Source organism: Alexandromys fortis, unplaced genomic scaffold (assembly GCF_014885135.2).
Source record: "Alexandromys fortis isolate MF-2015 unplaced genomic scaffold, M_Fortis_MF-2015_v1.1 scaffold_68, whole genome shotgun sequence".
In the NCBI taxonomy this organism is placed as follows: Eukaryota; Metazoa; Chordata; class Mammalia; order Rodentia; family Cricetidae; genus Alexandromys; species Alexandromys fortis.
In genome coordinates, this window is record NW_026067948.1 from 4,328,047 (window position 1) to 4,346,815 (window position 18,769).

Below are 18,769 nucleotides of genomic sequence, written 5' to 3' on the forward strand. Positions count from 1 at the left end.
GAGAAGATGTGAGAATTTAAATTTTCGGCAGCACGGCCATCCCTTCGCTCTAGTCCAGCCTTGGAAGCCACCTTATACATAGAAGTCACAAAGTACAAGGGTTCGTCTGGATCTGACTCTCTGAGTAAAGGTCACAGCTGACCGCAGTAAACGTCCGCCCGTGCCCTCTGGCCTGGATTCGGGTCCAGCCCTCGGGGAGCCCTCCCGAGAGGACGCGACCGCTGGGAGCTCGGGTGACCGGAGGCAGACAGCTGCTCAGGCTGGGGCCAGGCCGCGGGAAGGGCGCAGGCGCGCCAAACTTCAAGGCCCCGCCTTCTCCTGGCATGACCACGCCCCCGACGCCTTCCGCAGGCGGTCACGCCCCTTGAATCCCCTCACTAACTTCGGCGCCTTCAGAGCCAAGATCCGGTCGGCCAGCTCAGGGTCGCTCCATCCTCCCGCCCCGCAGAAGCCACACCCTAGGCCACGCCCCGGTCTCCTCGCCACGCCCCCTGTGGGCGAGCCCCCACTGCGCCGCCCTTAGTACCTAGCTTTGCAGTGGTCTGAGCAGGCTGAAAGGAGTCATCATGGCAGCGGCGTTCCGCAGAGGCTGCGGGGTGAGCTGGGTGCGGGCCGGGATCGGGAGGGTCGGTGCTCTGCTACGCGGCCGGAGGAAGGGCGGGAGCCTGCGGGCCTCGACCCGCGCCGCTGACCCCTGCTTCGCGCTCAGCCAGGAAGGGGCAGATAGTTTTCTGGGTTATCCACCCTTCCCGAACTTGGTGGGAACCCGGTGTCAGAGCCGTGTTCTGGCGGAGGAGATTTGCAGAAAACTCTCACTACAATCCCACCCGGGAAGGCATCAGACTGTGTTGGTCTGCAGCTTCGGGTGTAAACAGATGTCAGGACCCTGACAGGCTGGTCCTGGGTGTGCACAACCCAGGGTTAGTCCTGATTGAAGGAAAGGGAAGTGGCTGCTGCTCTCCGACAGAATCGGTTTAGTGCTCCTGTGGTTCTGGAATGTTCAGGCACTCTTCCAAAAAACAGAAGAAACTTCATGAAGCCTGTATGTACACTTCAGCGTTTTGTCTTCTGAAGTCTGTCTTAGTCACTAACTAAACTAAAACTTTCATATCTTAAATATTATCGATGTATTCATACAAGACATCCACTTATGCCACTTAAAATAGCCTTTGACCCCAAAAGATGTAGTTTTAGAATTTACAATGATTCTATTGTAGTGATTGCCTTTCCCCCCTGGCCATCACAATACAAATTAATAGGCTCTGAAAGCAGAAATTGGAGGGTTTTTTAAATTAGTTTTAATTCTGACAACAGAGCTAAAGGATTCTTGGTACCTCCAAGGACAAATGAAGGAAAGTCCAACCCCATACCTAATCAGAAAATGCGCGTTTCTTTATCTGCTTTCCCACACTGCTAACCAAGCCTTAAATTTCTAAGAAAATTCGTTATTTAGCTGTGCTCTTGCAGATTTGAGGACTAAAGATACTACTGTTCCCATGTTTGGAATTCTGTTGTTCTTGGCAGAGAGCCGGGCGTCATCAACACTATTTTGACTAGAATCTCAGAAGATCCTATTTGTTGCTTGTTTACATTGGGTCTCACCTTGTGGTCCAGGCTGGCCAAAGCTCACAGCTTCCCTGCTGCCTTCCACGCACCCTCAAGTTGGGCTATCTTATTTAATAATCCCCAGTTATCCCCTAGAACGTCTCCAGAGGCGAATACACATTGTGTATTCGGAACTGTTCCAAGATAGGCATTTGCGAAATTTGGACTTGGTGTTGGGACACTAACTTCTTAACCCTGCGCTGTTCTTTACTCTCTTCTACTAAGTTACCCTCTACACACGCACACACACACACACACACACACACACACGCACACACGCACGCACACACGCACGCACACAGGACTGCTCATCCTGCACAGCCAATGAGCAGGCCCCTGTGTTAATTGGGCCTACCTAATTAAATGACTAGTATCAGTATTCAACTAGTTTTATAGAGTGGGGATCTTCATCCAGTCTCAGAAGTGGAGGCTGAAGAATTGGGATCCCAAGGCCAGCCTGGATTGCACAGTGGGCCTGTAGCCATCCTCAACTACCTTGAAAGAAGTTGTCCTAAAACAAACGCAAACCGGATTATTAGGGCTTAGCGTGGCGCCCTTGTGAGGTAGAGGTGGGTGGACCGCTGGGGGCTCAAGGCCAACCTGATCTACCAGGTGAGTTTCCAGGTTAGCTAGGGCTACCACTGAGACCTGGTGTCAAAAGCAAAACAAACAACGGCAGCAAAAATCTAGGCTCTGCGACACACACAACTGATTATGGTTTCTCTGCTTGTTTGTTGGTTTTGTTGTTCAGTATTTGCGACTCTTGCCGAGGGCCCAAGCTTGCTTCGCAGCACTGATGTTGGGTGTCTCACAAGTATCCATAACTCCAGATCCAGGGGATTGCAGGCCCTCCTCTTAAAGTGCTTGGCACTGACTATAAAAACATGGGTCTTGAATATGACCATATAGATGCTGTGCTCAGTTTGGAAGGTCAGCATAAATAATTTATTCATACATGGGTGTGTCTGTGTGGAACCCTTCGGCACACACAGAGCAGGTGTGGAAGTCAGAGGACACTAGTGGGAGTCAGTTTTCTCCCACCTCGTGAGTTCCAAGGATCACACTCCTGTTGCCAGCCTACACAGTAAGCACTTTTGTCCCAAGCCACCTCAGTGGCCTAGCCAGCATTCGTTCATCTGTTGATACTTAATTGATCAGATTTATTTGTAATACACCTGTCTTTTCCAGGTCTTAAGAAGTCTTTCTCATTTTGAGTGGCGAGCACAACACACGAAAGTGTCTCTCAAGAAGGAGCCGGGATTAGGGTTTAGTTTTGGTATGTGTGACGTTCTGTCCTTTGATCTGAAAATGTGTGTTTGTAAATGTGATGTCTGTCCATGGGTAGAACCCGTCACCACCCACAGATGGTTCACATCTGCTGTATGGCATCATGATCTCCGTACACGCCGTACATCCAGCGGTGTCGACAGGCTGTGTGTACATTATTCTTCCTCTTTCTCTCCCAAATGGATAGCCCAAATAAGCGAATATTTACCAATATACAGGAATTGTCTTCAACTTAGAAGTTAAATGTAACAAATACTTCTTTTTCCTTGGAGACAGACTCGCACTCCATAGCTCTGGCTGGACTGGAACTCTCTATGTAGACAGATAGGCAGCCCTGGAACTCACAAAGATCTGCCTGTCTCTCCCTCCCAAGTACTGAGATTAAAGGTGTGAGCAACCACACCTGGCTTAAGGAATATTAAGCTTCGAAACACTTCCTCGATTCAGTGCTGGATGTTGTAACAAGCTAAAAAAAAATGGCCTAATTTATGTGAGCTATAGTTTGATAGAATCATGACATTCTCATATCTAAGAGTAGAAGCAATGCAATATTGGAGAGACAAGAAGCAAGGGTTTTCTTTCCTTTTTATAAAATGAAACATTCAGGTCAAAAATGTGAAATATATCCTATTTTTAGGGTCCTTCATCCCCTAAAAGTCTTTAGCTTCAAATTTGTACCTTTCTCCTAGGTAGCTTTCTGGGGTTATTGGTTTTATACTTGAATATATAATATATACATACATTATATATTATTGAATATATATAATATTATATGTCTAACATATAAATATATAATATTTATGTACTAACCAGAATTAAACAAAGACTTTTCAAATGATGTGAGGATAGCAGATTGGATCAGTTGGGTTTGAAGATGGCCCCCTTTACTCTGCTATCTACTCTCAGCTTTTTACAAATTCCTACATCAGTTAGCACTGGCAAGGATCTGTGACAGCCTGCTGAGTGCCTGAGGGTGAGGGAGGTCGAGGGATTTAGGAGGGAGTTTGTGCGGCTCTGAATGAGTGCTGACCACCTCGGGCCCATCAGTCTGCTGCTGAGGAATAGAGACAGAGGTTTGCAACAAGATCAGTCACGTGAAAGCATTTCGCCAACAAATAGTGAAGTGCTGGCCGCCTTTCCTGCCTTTGACCAGCCCGTGGCCTTGTCAGGAATTGTCTCCAACCCTAGAAGTGAAGTTGTGACACAGAAAACACTGGAATAGCTGGGCAGTGGTGGCACACACCTTTAATCCCAACATCCGGGAGGCAGAAGGATTTCTGTGAGTCCACGGCCAGCTTGGTCTGTTGAGCCAGTTGCAGGACAGGCTCCAAAGCTACTGAGAAACCCTGACTTGAAAAACCAGAAGAAAACACTGGAACCAAGCTCCAGGCCTCTTCTGCTGAGACGTCATTGTAACGGAGCTCCCCTCCGCTCTGCCTTAGTCTCCTGCTTTTGTTTCTAATTGTACTCACTTTTAGTAATGATACAGCATAAAAACAGCGTGCTGGTCATTTTAAAGGAAGACCTTACGTTTGCATGGTGTCTGGCTGTATATTTATTTAATATATATTTGCCGACTAAAGTACACAGTATTCAGCAGTACCTAGTCTCCTTTAACGCTGGTCCTTCCTTTACATTTTACCTCTCAACGTCACCATAGAAATGATAGCGTAGTCATGGTCTTTACTTTCTTTCCTTCTCTCTTTTTCTCCTGCCTCTGCTGCCCGAGTGCTGGGTGTAAAGGCATGCGCCACTCCACCTGGCTCAGTCTTCTGCGCTTTAGCTCTTCCTTTAATCGCCTGCAACCCGCGATACCACCCTTAACAACCCCGTGGGACGAGATGGAGTCTAGAAACTCACACAGGATAGGCAGGTGCTCTACCAGTGAGCTACACTCCAGCTTCATTTTTCACATCGATGTACCCACATCGAAACACTAGGTACTACGAAAATGTAATTAACAATCTATATTCACTCTTGGGGGTCCAGACAATAGTCATCCCGTTCATTTTGCAATAACTAGTTTTATTTTGTGTAAATTGATTGTTTGAATGTTGCCTGTTAGTAATATAGAGGGTTCTATGTAGTTTTTATTATTTTGGAGAAATGTCTCATCCTTTTTACCAGTTTATTTGTGAGAACTTATATTCTTAAATGTGTTGGAGTTTAAAGGAAGAGTGAAATTTGAATTATGGTGTTGGTGTTCTTCTATAAGTCTTTGAAACAAGTTTTCTTACTGTACGCTGACCAAGTAAACCATGCCTTGTTTCTTTAAGCTGCTCCCTGAGGTCAGAAGCATGTCTTATGATAAATATAAATCTCCACATACTAACTTCATGGGGTTTCTTTCTTCAACTTGATTTCCTCTTGATGTTCTCAAAATAATTTTCCTCTAGAGTTGTCTGAACAGCAGAAAGAATTCCAAGCAACCGCTCGAAAGTTTGCCAGAGAGGAAATCATCCCAGTGGCGGCAGAATACGACAGAACCGGTGAAGTGGGTATCACCTTGTAGGGAGAAGAGTCTCGTGCTGTTATGAGATCACGTTACCATTGGCTGTAGTGTGACTGTGTTGTGTCGTTCTATCCCTTTTAGTACCCATTCCCCCTCATTAAAAGAGCCTGGGAACTTGGTTTGATCAATGCACACATTCCGGAGAACTGTGGTAAGCTTCCTTCACATTCTTAGTCCCAAAACTTAAAAAAAAAAAAAAAAAAAAAAAAACACAGAAATTGTCTCATCCCCTAAAATGTCTGTTGCCGGTCAGTGGCTTTCTGCCTTTGTTTCCCTATTTAGAGCACTCAGATTTGCCTGCTTTGGTGAGACTTTCCTTAGCATGGAGCGCAGGCATTTTCCTTGTCTAGCTGGGTTTGAGTTTGAGTTTGCTGAGTTGTTCTTTGTGTTATAATTTCTGCTCTGCATACACCGTCATACTACAGGTGGTCTTGGACTGGGAACTTTCGATGCGTGTTTAATTACCGAAGAGCTGGCGTACGGGTGCACAGGGGTGCAAACTGCTATTGAGGCGAATTCTTTGGGGGTGAGTTACTAAGAAAATAGCTTACAATGGTCCCTGTGAGACGACTCGGGGCATAAAGGCTTCTAACGGCTTGAGTTCCACCCCAGGAACCCCTGCGGTAGAAGATGACATCTGACTCTCCCAAGTTGTCATCTGGTCTCCAGAAGTGACCTGTGGCGCATGCAGACATACATGTACACACATGTGCACATACATACAAAATAAGTAAAATTATAATTTAAGAGCATGTTAATTGTTTGCCTGGGCTGTTAATGAGACGCCAACAGTAAAGTTAGTTTAAACTTTAGGGACGATTTGCCAGCCTGGCTTGGAGATATGATTGCCCAGACCGATCATGGTGGTTCCGTTGTCTCCGGGACTGGAGTTTTGGGTGTCCTTGTGAGGGAACTGGACACTTTGGCTACAGCCTCCTTGGAAGGTCTCAGGCAAGGCCTGAGGTGCTCAGAAGCCATCCTAGTGGCCTGCTGCCCACTTACTGAGCTGAAATCTACTGAGCATCTGCTCATAGACACCGCGTCCCGTATCCTAAGTTGAATCTGTGAGCATCTTACTGTTGTCAATGGTTGTGTACTGCCAACAAGCCTGCCTATAATGTGAGGAGCTTAGACTGGTAGACGTGGCTTCTTGCTCGGTAGCTTCCTAGTTCAGAGCAAATGCCAATTCTTTGAATTCACTCCTTCTGGGAGGCAGGTAGTTCTTTTTCATTTGTTGGACTGTGTTTCTGAAGCTGCTTAACTAATAAAACATCTTGCTGTCTTCATGTTAATTTTCCTTGGTAGCAAATGCCTGTGATTCTTGCTGGAAATGAGCAACAAAAGAAGAAGTACCTGGGGAGGATGACTGAGGAGCCAATAATGTGTGTGAGTGTGACCAGCCTTGGACTCCTGCTCCTCCTGCTTCCCCTGCTCGGTCTGTGGGCTTCCTGGGCTTGAACCCAGGACCTCATGCACACCAGGCTCTGTTCCCAGCCCTGTCCTGCTTTCTGTCCTCATCTCATGCAGTTACTTCTGCAGAGGGTACATGTTCCCTTCTTTCTTCTTACAGATTTTCCTTTCTATGTGAGATTTGACTTAAGCATCTCAAGGAAGCTGGTGTTTAATGGCCATGATTAGCATGGTTACCCTGTTTCCTTGTGAAAATCTCAAGGGCAGGCTGCCTTTTTACTATCTGATTTTATAGCCTACTATGTCATAAATATTAAATGACTATTCAACTAGATCAGTTTATATTAAGTTGAATTTAGTGAATTTGTTTGAATATACCTAGTATTTTAATATTTCCTATAGTTTATTGGAGTCCTGTGCCTAATTTTATTTACATATTAAATATTTTAACATTTGGGCAATTTATTTGGTTTTCTAAGAACTGTAACAAGTCTTTCTCTGTCCTGTCAGCCAGCTCCCAAATAATAACACAGGGACTTATTAGTTATGAAGGCCTGACCTTAGCTTAGGTTTCTCTTAAACTAAGTCTTATAATTTAAATTAACCCAGTTATATTAATCTGAGTTTTGATTCGTGGCTTTCTACCCCTCTCCCATCTTGTTCCTCCTGTTTCCCCTCAGTCCCGGCCTCTCTCTCGTGCCTCTCGATTTTTCTCCCTCTCTCCCCGCCAGTCTCTCTCAGAAGGCCCGCTAATACCTCCTTGCCTAGCTATTGGCTGTTCAGCTTTTTGTTAAACCAGTCACAAAGATGCATCTTCACACAGTGTAAGCGAACATCTCACAACATACAACCCTGTAAAGTTAGACATTGACTTATAATGCTACCTTCAAAGACCAAATGCAGGGTCTAGGATATAGCTCACTGTAGAACCCTTGCTTAGCACACTTGAGAACCTGGGTTCTTTCCTAGCACCACAAAACAAGCAAAATGATACTATCACCAGGCATTCACCATGTGATAATTAACGTTTATTTCCTCGTGTCCGTATGTTCAAGGCCTACTGTGTTACAGAGCCCTCAGCAGGCTCTGACGTGGCGGGCATTAAGACCAGAGCGGAGAAGAAGGGGGATGAGTACGTCATCAACGGCCAGAAGATGTGGATAACCAACGGAGGGAAGGCCAACTGGTACAGCTCCTAACCTCCGCGTCTTCCGAGGCTTCCTTTCCTCTTTTGTTCTTAAGTGGCTCGGCTAAAGCAAGCCGTGGTTTTGAAACTGGAAGGTTCATGTGACGATATAAATAACTCAGTGATGCAGTAACTATTTTAAGCCCCTGGGCTATTTCTTCCAGATTAATTTAAGAAGTCTAATGTGTAAAGTGTAGTAAAAATAGCTAATCTCACTGAGTTATCAGTTAGGCTTTACTGCCCCTGCCCCATCTACACTGGCACTTCCCTGGGACCCTAAAACTCTCAGGAAAAACACAAAGATATTCGTAGGATGTTTTTCTGGTTCTCGGTGGATTTGTGGTTCTTGGGTCGAACCTGGAGCTTTGTGCACACCAGGTAAAGACTATGCTGTGGTGCCCATCCCCAACAGAGGCATTCTTAAAACTTGAGTTGGACCGGGAGCCGTGGACAGTCCTTTAGTCCTAGCACTCAGGAAGCATAAGCAGGCAGATCTCTATGAGTTTAAGACCAGCCTGCTCTCCAAAGCAAGTTCCAGGACAACCCGGACTAGTATACAGAGAAACCCTGTCTCAAAACTGCTCCCTCGCACCCCCAAAAACCACTTGAGTCCTGAGGCCAGGGAGATACCTCAGTGGTTAAAGAGCTTACCTGGCATGCGCAAAGCCCTGTGTCCAACCCTCTGTATCATCTAAAAATAAAAACCAAACCATTCCTGGTCACGTGCTCCTGTATTTCTAGCACTTGGAGCAAAGGTAAAAGGATCAGGAAATATAAGGTTCTCTTCAGCCACATAGCAAGTTCCAGCCAACCCGGGCTCATGACACCCCCTCAAAAATTTAGGGCAAAAACCTGAGTTTATGCACAAAAGAGGGCAGTAGTTGAGGTTAGCGACGTCTAAAACTTCCAAATATGTAGGTGTAAAGACAATTACATAAAGTTCCATTAAACATCAAAAATCATTTACATAAATATAGATAAAATATTAAGAATTCCTGATCATTTGTTAAAGAAGAAAGTTTAATAAACTATAAATTTGGTGGGATTGGCCGATGAGGGGCCGAGTGATTCCAGGCTGAGGGAGCAGGAGTAGAGGCTAGCCTGGAGTTATCACAGCTAAGATACGTCTCGACAAAAAGGATCCAGATGCAGTTAGTTATGGGAAGCCTATGAAACATGCTCAGAAACATTTTGTCTGGGTTAATTTGGAATACGGTTAGAATTTAAATTTTCAATTATATTTCATGGAAAAGAGAACAGAGTTGTATACAGTGGCACATGCCTTAAGTCCCAGGACTTGGAAGACAGGAATATCCAAGGTTTACTGAGAGACTCAAAGGTAGGTAGGTAGGTAGGTGGTAGGTAGGTAGGTAGGTAGGTACCTTCTTGACCTTTTGACTAAGATCAAATGGAGTAGACTTGCATGGTTACTTCAGGAAGACAGTTAAGAATTAATGAATGATAGAAACTCTAGCTCATTTTAAGGACAGTCTTTCCAATAATAGGGCCCGTATGCATTGTCTCGGGAAGTAGAGTTTTTGTCTATTACTGTAAGTATAAGACAGAGGACTTCTTAAGGCAGGGTTTAGGGGATGTCTTAGTTACTCTATTGCTGTGAAGAGAAACCATGACCAAGGCAACTCTTACAAAAGAAAGCCTTTAACTGGAGGCTTGCTTATAGTTTTAGAAGATTAGTCCATGATCATCATGGTGGGAAGCAGACAAGAGCAAAGACCATAAATTATTTCTTGGACCAGCAGGGAGGCGTGGGAATAATTGAGGCACACCTCACATGACTTTATCGGGAGGGAGTTTTCAGGATCCCTCATGAGATCCTGAGTTCACATCCTGAAAATCCACTCACGTTTCTTCTCCAAACAGCTTTTATACCAAAATGTAAACCGAGGGGGAAATTCATCAGCATTCTGTTTCCAGGGTAGTGGGACTTAGGTCGCGTCTGCAGCTCTGGCTGCTCTGGCACGCAGACGGAATTAACAGCTCTTTCCCAAGCGACCTCCCTAATTACAGAGAAGGAGCAGAGCGACCTTAGCATATCCTGACCCTCTGTCTAGGATGGCGTCAGTTTGTCTCAAAAGGCTAGGTGTCCACCTTCTGTGTGGCAGGTACAACCTGTGGCCTAAAATTCTGGCCGCCACACCATGTAAAAATATGGGCCTGTATAACATGGCCCTACACACACCTTTTCCACCAAGGCCACACCTCCTGATTCTCCTCCCCAGTGACTGAACATTCAGATATATAAGCCATAGGTAGGAGATTAGGGTGGAATTTTTTTTGTTTTGTTTTGTTTTTGTTGTTGTTTTGGACACAGTTTCATTCTGTAGCTCAGGCTGGTCTAGAAGTCACTGTGGAACATAGTCTGAACTCAAACTCATGGTGATCCTCCTGCCTTAAACTCCCGAATGCTAGGATTACAGGTCTGACCCAGCACAGCCGACTCTGAAAAGGGGTCTACGTCAGTAGATTTATGTGATGAGCAGTGTGGGAAAGCATCCCACCGTGGTGGACTGTGCTGCTCACAAAATGAACACCTATCGTGCACAGGCGTCAGGGCTGGGACTAGGAATCTGGAAACTGTTTATTCTGAATATTTACCTTTTGAGTATCCTAAATGAGGCCGGTACTACATTCAGTATCCTGATTCAGTATCCGTCAGAAACAGCATCATTTCGTACCCTCACACCACATCAGCAAGTAATAAAGAAGTAAAGAAGCCATGAAAATTGAACAAGCTAAGGGAAATATAATAATGCAATTAAATAATCACAGTTTTGAGAACCGATTATAATTCTTCCTGGGGAAGACAAGTTCGGTGAGTCATGAAATTAGAAAATAATTTTGTCTTTTCCTACTACCACGTAAAATTATACTCAGTGATAAACTGACAAATTATTGGGGTTTTTAGCATAAAAACTAATTTATTGCTTAAGGGAGACTAAAACGCTCAATTGCTCTCTTCTGTCCTTCAATGCTAGGACTGACTAGTCCAAAGCTCAGCATGGACTCGAGCCATATGACTTTTTGTCCTTTTGTGAAGGTTCCAGAAAAAAAAAAAAATCTGTATCACGATATATGGAAAAGTAGTTTGAATATGAGGAATTCCCCTCTTTATGCTGTTTTTCTCAATCCTTCTGGGGAAAACCCGTAAATATCCCTAGTAATTGAGGTACGGTGTGTGCACTGGCTTTGCTGCACCCGGAAACCATCCTGACAGCAGCCAGAGTCCTGCCCGTTCATTCTACGGATCACTTGTCCCGTCAAAAACAAAGACCGGCTCGCGAGGAGCGGTCCAGCTCCTACACACGTGTTCTGCTTTCGTGTTGTCTTGGCTGCAGGGATTTTCACTAATGGCTCATATTCGCCCTAAAGTTAATACCCATTAGTTGAGAAAGAGGTAGTTGAAAAGTCTGGCCACAGTGGAACTGGAATCTGTGCGCGTTCATTTCCTTTCCTGTTAAGTGGGGGTGGTGATGCTGTGGCTGTCAGCAGGGAGCTGAGACAGTAATCAGTGTGTTGTTATTGCCTTCAGCGTGCGTTTCTGTGCCTTAGGTATTTCTTGTTGGCGCGCTCTGACCCAGATCCTAAAGCACCTGCTAGTAAAGCCTTCACCGGGTTCATTGTGGAAGCTGACACCCCAGGAATCCATGTCGGAAAGAAGGTAAACAGCGTGTCTCTCAACGCTTGCCTCCCTAAGAGCAATGTCAACTGTAAATGCCAAAATTCTTATTTCTTTGCTTTAATGAAAAAATTTTAAGTTGTATTAAAAGTTGAGTTGTGTCTTGATGATATTGGGGACATAGTTTGTATGCCACTAAAAATCTTTCAAGTCATTTTGAATAACGAGACCTTTGTTTTTGCTTTTTTAAAGATTTATTTATTATGTATGCAATGTTCTGCCTGCATGTTTGCCTGCAGGCCAGAAGAGGGCACCAGATCTCATTATAGATGGTTGTGAGCCATCATGTGGTTGCTGGGAATTGAACTCAGGGCCTCTGGAAGGGCAACCAGTGCTCTTAACCTCTGAGCCACCTCTTCAACCCCAGACGGGCCGTTTGTGCAGAACACATTCATGATGGCTGTAGCTGTGGAGAGAAGCCTGGCTGCTGTGATTGCTGCCTCACCATAGAGTATGGGTCTCTCAGAGGACACCTTCTTCCATCCCAGTGACTCGGCACAAGCTTTGGTTAGGACAGTTAAAGCCATGTGATGTAGATGGATTACCCACAATCCAACAGCATTAACAGAAGCAGCTGTACCTTGGAAACATGAAGATGTCCCTCTGTGTTGTGGTGGGGGTGGGGTGGAAGAGCGTGTTAAGTAAGAAAGGCAGTGGCATGTCTGTATATCCCGTCTCTGTGTGCAGATAATTTGTGTCTTAGCCACAGAGAGCTTAAAAGACCACACATCAAAGGAGAGATATTGTAGGAATATCGTCAGAAGTCCTGGTGAGAGCTTACACGTATGGCTTAAGATTATAACCCTGGTTGAAATGCTTCGCAAAGTGGAGATTTTAAAGAAAGTTGTTGGCGATGAGGCCTGCAGCTATGACAAAGGAGGAATTGTGGAGATCAAGCCAGAGTTCTAAAGTTACCTGAACAAAGTCTTCCTCCCACGTGGAAAGGTTCGGATTACCTGGTCAGATGTCGGAACTGGTCTCCTGAGGCTGAGCTGAAAAAGCGAATTTGAATTGATTGTTAATATAAAACAGATTTCTAAGTCAACTTTCTGTGTTTATGGAATCTGCCGTAGTGTCCAGGTCTCTTTAGAAATGTGTTGAGCGTGAATTCTAGTTGGTCTTAATAATAAAAACCCAGAGTCAGATGTAGGGGTTAATGCTGAAGATCAGAGAAGCAGAGAGGCCAAGCACTGGAGAGTTCTTTCCTCTACCAATGCTCAAACCGAAGGGGTGAAGGGGAGATCCTCTCCTCAGGCCGCATCTCCAGACTCCTCCAGTGAGCTCCTCCTGCCTTATAGTCCTCTCACCGCCCTAGGGCTGGGATTAAAGGCGTGTGATCCCAAGTGCTGGGATCACTGTTTGTGTGAACTCTTCTCTTTTAGACAAGATTCAATCTTGTGTAGCTCAGAGTGCCCTTGAACTCAGACACCCCTCTGCCTCTGTCTCCTGGGCCTCTAGTGACTTAGCTCTGCACTCTGATCTTCAGGCAAGCTTTGTTAAAACATAAACAGAATATCCCTCCAGAGGATGTAAAATTTATAACTTCTGCCTGTAAAGAGTCCAGTTCCCAAGTAATGACACAAAGACTTCTAGTAATGACGAAAGCTCGGCCTTAGCTTAGGCTTGTCCCTAACTAGCTTTTGTAACTTAAATTAACCCATATCTTTTCATCTATGTTCTACAACACGGCTTTTTACCTTTCCTTTATTTTTACCTCCGACTCCCTCTGTATCTGGCTGGCAACTCTGCCTTTCTTTTTCCCAGAGTCCTCTCTGTTCCCTGAAGTACCCCACCTCTTCTGCCCAGTTCTTGGCCATTCAGCTCTTTATTACACCACTTGCATTGTACACCTGTCCCACAACAGCTTCCAGGCAAGGGAGGGCACGCCTTCAATCCCAGTGCTCCAGAGGCTGAGGCAGGAGGATCACAAATTCTAGGCCAGCTTAGACTATTTACCGAGACTCTTTGTCTCAAAAAAGGAGGCAAGGACGGGGCTTCTCTTTTAGGTCATGGAAGTTTAAAGGCTGAGCCCTTGTGTGCTGTTTACTTCAGCCCGTTTGCTGACTCCAGAAACCAAGGTCCAAGTAAATGATTTACTGACTGTCTCTGACATTGTCTTTTACTAACAGACAGAATTTTGGCCTGTGCAATTTCTGATGCCATATTATGGTATATTTTTAAGGGATTATATTGACGGCAGACTACGCTTTACAAATAGGCTTCCAACACCATGTGTATGACAGAATGAGCACCGTGGGTAGTCACGCTTCCCCAGAGGTTGGCGTGTGTGTGGCAGCTCATGCTCTCCCACTGAGAGGTGGTTCCTGGCAGACCCGGGGCCAAGTCTGGCCCATCTCAGCTAAGGAGCCTCAGAACTTGTACTTTACCAGTGGCAAACTGGAATGACAAGTGATGTTGTCTTATTGTTTCTGATCTCATTCTCACTTAGTAAAACTCTAGCTGAATCAGTATCTATTACTGAATGCAGTATCTAGTAGGTACTGATAAAAATTTCTACCCCTGGGGACTTGCTTCCTAGTGAGGGGGTGTAGATATTTTCATTATTAGCTACTTAGCTCCTAAAATGCTTATAAATTTACAAATCCGTGAGATTCATACTGTAAATTTCTTTTGTCTTAGGAATCGTGTACTTTGAGATGAGTCTGAGAAATATTCTGGGTTTTATGAGACAAGGCCTGACTGTCCTGAATTCACTGTGTAGACTAGGCTGGCCTTGAACTCACAGAGATCCGCCTGCCCCTGCCTCAGGAGCCTGGAATTAAAGGCGTGGACCACCACACTTGACCTTGTTCTACGCCTCTAACCTTTTACTATGGCTAATTTATATAAACTGGGTTTTATTATAATTATATGAAAAGCCATTGTGTGTAAAGGACCTAGTACTATACATTGCCAGGTTCCTGCTTCCCCACAGCATACAAAGTAAATAAATGCCCCCCAAAAATAGGAAAGAAAAGTCCATGTTTTGTTCAGTAGATCACTTTGCTGATGATTACAGGCTCTAAGATTATGTTTGCAAAATAATTTAACAGAGAGAAGGTGGCCTTCAGACATGAACAAGGTAAGTTGCTATATAGAACTTTAGGCTTGTGCTGTTTTCAGTTTGTTAATACTGTTTTTGATCAGGGGCTGGCGCATATTCTAGAAAGACCCAGAAACATGGCAGGCTTAGCAGGTGTGGGATCTCCTGCACAACTCAGCTCTGAATTATAGTCTCGGGGTAGCCACAGAGGATGAGCAGAGGTGGGTGTGCTCCTGCTCCATGGAGGCTCACTTCTCGGAACAGGAACAGCAGGCCCTGCGTTGTGGCCCCTGCTTTAGGTGACTGCAGAGAGGCACAAAGGGACAATCGACTGTGACAGCGCCGGGACTCTTAGGTGCTCTTCTGTGATCTTCTTGCTAGGAATTAAACATGGGCCAGCGATGCTCCGATACAAGAGGAATTGTCTTTGAAGATGTCAGAGTGCCTAAGGAAAATGTTTTAATCGCTGAAGGAGCCGGTTTCAAGATTGCGATGGGGGCTTTTGATAGAACCAGACCTACAGTAAGCTGATCATCTTTGTGGGACCTTGTGTTTGTGGTTTTCAATGAGGTTTATTTTAACATTGCATGCCTTTTTTTGGGGGAGGGGGTAGTGGTGGTGGGGAGGAGATTGTTACATGTACTATATTTTTCACCTTCTTTTGCTGCTCAATATAGAAGCTATTTTAGCAGACGCTAAACTACTGTCTGCTAGATTTCCAGAAAGCTCACCCCTGACTTGATCATTCTTGTTGATTGTGGATCACTGTGTATTCTGCCGCTCACTTAGAATGAGTCTGTGGAAGGAAGGCTCCCTGGTTAAACAGTAATGGCTTTTCTCTAGGCTGTGTGCCTCAGCCTCACACTTGACCTATTTATTTATTTATTTATTTATTTACTTACTTATTTATTGCACAGCAATGGGATAAACTCAGGGTCCACTGAAAGCCAAGCATGCACTCTTTGCCACTTAGCTGCCTTCCCAGCCCCTGCCATTACCTTTATTATTTATTAAAATAATAAACCCCAGGGCTCCTTCCTTCCCCCACCGCAGTGACACCACTTGACTGAGACAGGTAGTGTTGTGTTGTGTGGCTTGACAACAGTGTCAACTTTTGTGTCACTTGGTGTTAACGTCCTAGGTAGCAGCTGGTGCTGTTGGGCTAGGCCAGAGAGCTCTGGACGAAGCTACCAAGTATGCCCTGGAGAGGAAAACGTTTGGAAAGCTGCTAGCAGAGGTAATCTTTCACTCTCTCTGAGTGTGAACATGTGTGTGTGTGTTCGTGGGTGAAAGCATACTTTTGCACATTTATGTGGAGATCAGAGGATAACTTTGGGTGTTAACAGGAGAAGTTCTGTTAGCTTTTTTTGGTTCGTTTTGTTAAAACAACAATTTCTCACTGGCCTGGGGCTCATCAGTTAGATTAGGTCAGCTCAAGAGACCTGCCTGTCTCTGCCTCTCTGATGCTAGGATTCCTGGGAGGCACCTCTGTACCCAGCTTTTCTCATGGGTTCTGGGAATCTGAACTCTGATCCTCAGGCTTGTGTGGCAATCATTTCGCTGACAGCTATCTACCCAGCTCTTCAGGAGGTGGTCTATGTACTGTGTTTGCTGTGTTGAAATTTAAATACACTTATTTTATCTAAATATTTAGAAGTTACTTTTAAAGAAGAAAGTAATCGGTTTTGTCAGGAAGAAGACTATAGTTCATCACAATCGCTTGTACATTTTCTCAGCCAGGTGGTTGTGACGTACACTTTAATCCCAGCACTTGGGAGGCAGCAGCAGGTGGATCTCTGTGAGTTTGAGGCTAGCCTGGTCTACAAGAGCTAGTTCCAGGGCAGCTAAGGATACACAGAGAAACCCTGTCTCGAAAAACCAAAATGCAAGAAAGAAAAGAGTACCCTTGTTTTGACAGTGTCACTTACAATTGCTCACCCTGTAAATTATATTAGGAAAAAGAGTAGGTAATATTTAAGGTGCCTTCTGTATACGTTTTCTGGTAGCCCTGGCTGGCCTGTATGTAGACCAGGCTACCCTCAACCTCACTGAGCTCCTCCTGAGTGTTTCCGTCAAGCCTGGCTTCATGATTATTTCTGGTTGTGGTAACTTCTCCTTACTTCTTTCTGCATCAGCTCCCTGTCTGGTAACGTTGGGATGGTAAAGATGGCTTCCTGTCCCACTTCCTCTAACTCTGTGGATCCTAGCTTTTGTGTGCTCTCTCTCTAGCCATAACTTCTGCACTGAGCTCCAAGCTGAGATTTAAAGATGGTTCCTTATCATTTCCAAACCAAAGATCACTTCCTGTCCTTCTTCTCTTTCCCTCTTCCTTAATTTTCCCTTTAATTATTCTCAAAAATTCAGGAGGCTTCACCTGAGACCCAGCTGGATTCCCAGTATCAACCGCAGCACCATTTTAGTGTTCTGTCTGCCTTTACTGGCTCTCTCGTTTCTTTCAAATTCCACTCACTTCCCGTTCATTTCATTGCACCTCCCTCTGTTCACTGTACGCGGGAACATCTTCACGTCCATTATACCACAGCGTGCTGAGTGTGCCCTCACTCTGTCTTCACACCCATTACATCACCTACAGCGTGCTGAGTGTGCCCTCACTCTGCCTTCACACCCATTACACTACAGCGTGCTGAGTGTGCCCTCACTCTGTCTTCACACCCATTACATCACCTACAGCGTGCTGAGTGTGCCCTCACTACCTTCACACTCATTACACCACAGCGTGCTGAGTGTGCCCTCACTCTGCCTTCACACCCATTACACTACAGCGTGCTGAGTGTGCCCTCACTCTGCCTTCACACCCATTACATCACCTACAGCGTGCTGAGTGTGCCCTCACTCCCCGCCTGGACGCTGCTCCATGTGAGGTGGGGTTTCTATATTAAACTTCCTCAGCTTTAGTCTCACTTAACAAGTGTCACTGAACATCTGCCGCACATACCAACTCATTCCGTTCCCCCAGTGCCGTGGAGCTGGCCCTGCCGTTTTCATTTACTAGCAGGCCCAGCTAATAAACCACAGCACTAAGACGTGGACCCAAAGGATCAATCATTTACAGATCCTGTTCTCCGTGTGCAAAGGAGGCTGGGCAGTTTCTGCCCCTGAGAACATCTGTTCTGGAGATAAGTTCCTCCTCATAGAGCAAGTGCTCACAAAGAAATGGAGCAGCTTTTAAGTCCCCAGATGAAACCTATGAAGTGGAGTTACCAGACTCAAAAGGAGAGCGGCTACCGCGGGTTGAAGATGCTGCAGCGAGGTGACTCCTGTAAATCACCTTCAGCAATTGATAAACGCACCTGCTTTGGGCCACCTTAGATTAACCCCAAGTCTGGAGCGGTGGCACTCAGTAGACTCAGGCAGTAAGCGTTTTAGGCAGCTTGAACTACATAACAAGACCCTGTTCGATAATTAATTCATTAATCAAAAACAAGATGTGTATAGTGGCACACACTACAACCCTTCCACCTGTAACACGTGTTACATGCCAGTCACGACACAGCACCTGCCGTCTCTTCGGAGAGGGTTGGTTTTCGTCTCCCGTTTGGTTATGACAAGAGCAGGAAGCATCATGTGCATTTTTCCATCTCTGTAACAGCTTCCCTTTGAACTTGGCAGACATACCTGAAATCCCAGCCTCTCCGGAAGCTGAGGATCACAAGTATGAGGCCACGTGGGCTGCTCAGAGAGTCTTGTCTGATAACAGGTGCTAGCTCCAGCCCCACATTTTATTCATTCGGGCCCCCACTGTGATGTCTGGATCTCTGCAGATGCTTGAGGCATAAGAATGCCTGGTTATCTGTGCAGCTGAACCCAAGACCTCATCCTAAGAATGGGAAAATGTAGATAAGCCAAATCAAGAAGAAACTTACCAAAAAAATCCATATTCTTCAGAAGGGCAAAAGTCAGGAGATAAGACAGGAATTGCATGGTCTGGGGGCGGGGGATTCTCTGAGGTAGTAACTACAGCAGGGTAGGTCTTGATCAAGATCAGTGTCAGCTATATAGCAAGACTGT

General features: G+C 45.3%; 1 protein-coding gene and 1 non-coding gene across 2 annotated transcripts in view; one reads left to right on the top strand and one right to left on the bottom strand.

Annotated features, from left to right (window-relative positions):
* The first annotated feature begins 428 nt into the window (after positions 1–428).
* Positions 429–18,769, top strand: part of Acadm (acyl-CoA dehydrogenase medium chain) — a 21,350-nt gene continuing 3,009 nt past the window's right edge. Inside the window, exons 1-11 of the mRNA XM_050149483.1 lie at positions 429–596; positions 2,794–2,881; positions 5,289–5,386; positions 5,486–5,555; positions 5,830–5,930; positions 6,710–6,790; positions 7,870–8,000; positions 11,571–11,679; positions 15,122–15,262; positions 15,882–15,977; positions 17,432–17,617. Coding sequence (XP_050005440.1) covers positions 567–596; positions 2,794–2,881; positions 5,289–5,386; positions 5,486–5,555; positions 5,830–5,930; positions 6,710–6,790; positions 7,870–8,000; positions 11,571–11,679; positions 15,122–15,262; positions 15,882–15,977; positions 17,432–17,617 — 1,131 coding nt within the window. The 5' untranslated portion in view covers positions 429–566. The remainder of the gene's footprint in view (positions 597–2,793; positions 2,882–5,288; positions 5,387–5,485; positions 5,556–5,829; positions 5,931–6,709; positions 6,791–7,869; positions 8,001–11,570; positions 11,680–15,121; positions 15,263–15,881; positions 15,978–17,431; positions 17,618–18,769) is intronic.
* On the bottom strand, positions 4,353–4,495 carry LOC126506184 (small nucleolar RNA SNORA15). The gene has a single exon (XR_007593147.1). It is a non-coding gene; the product is annotated as a small nucleolar RNA SNORA15 (small nucleolar RNA).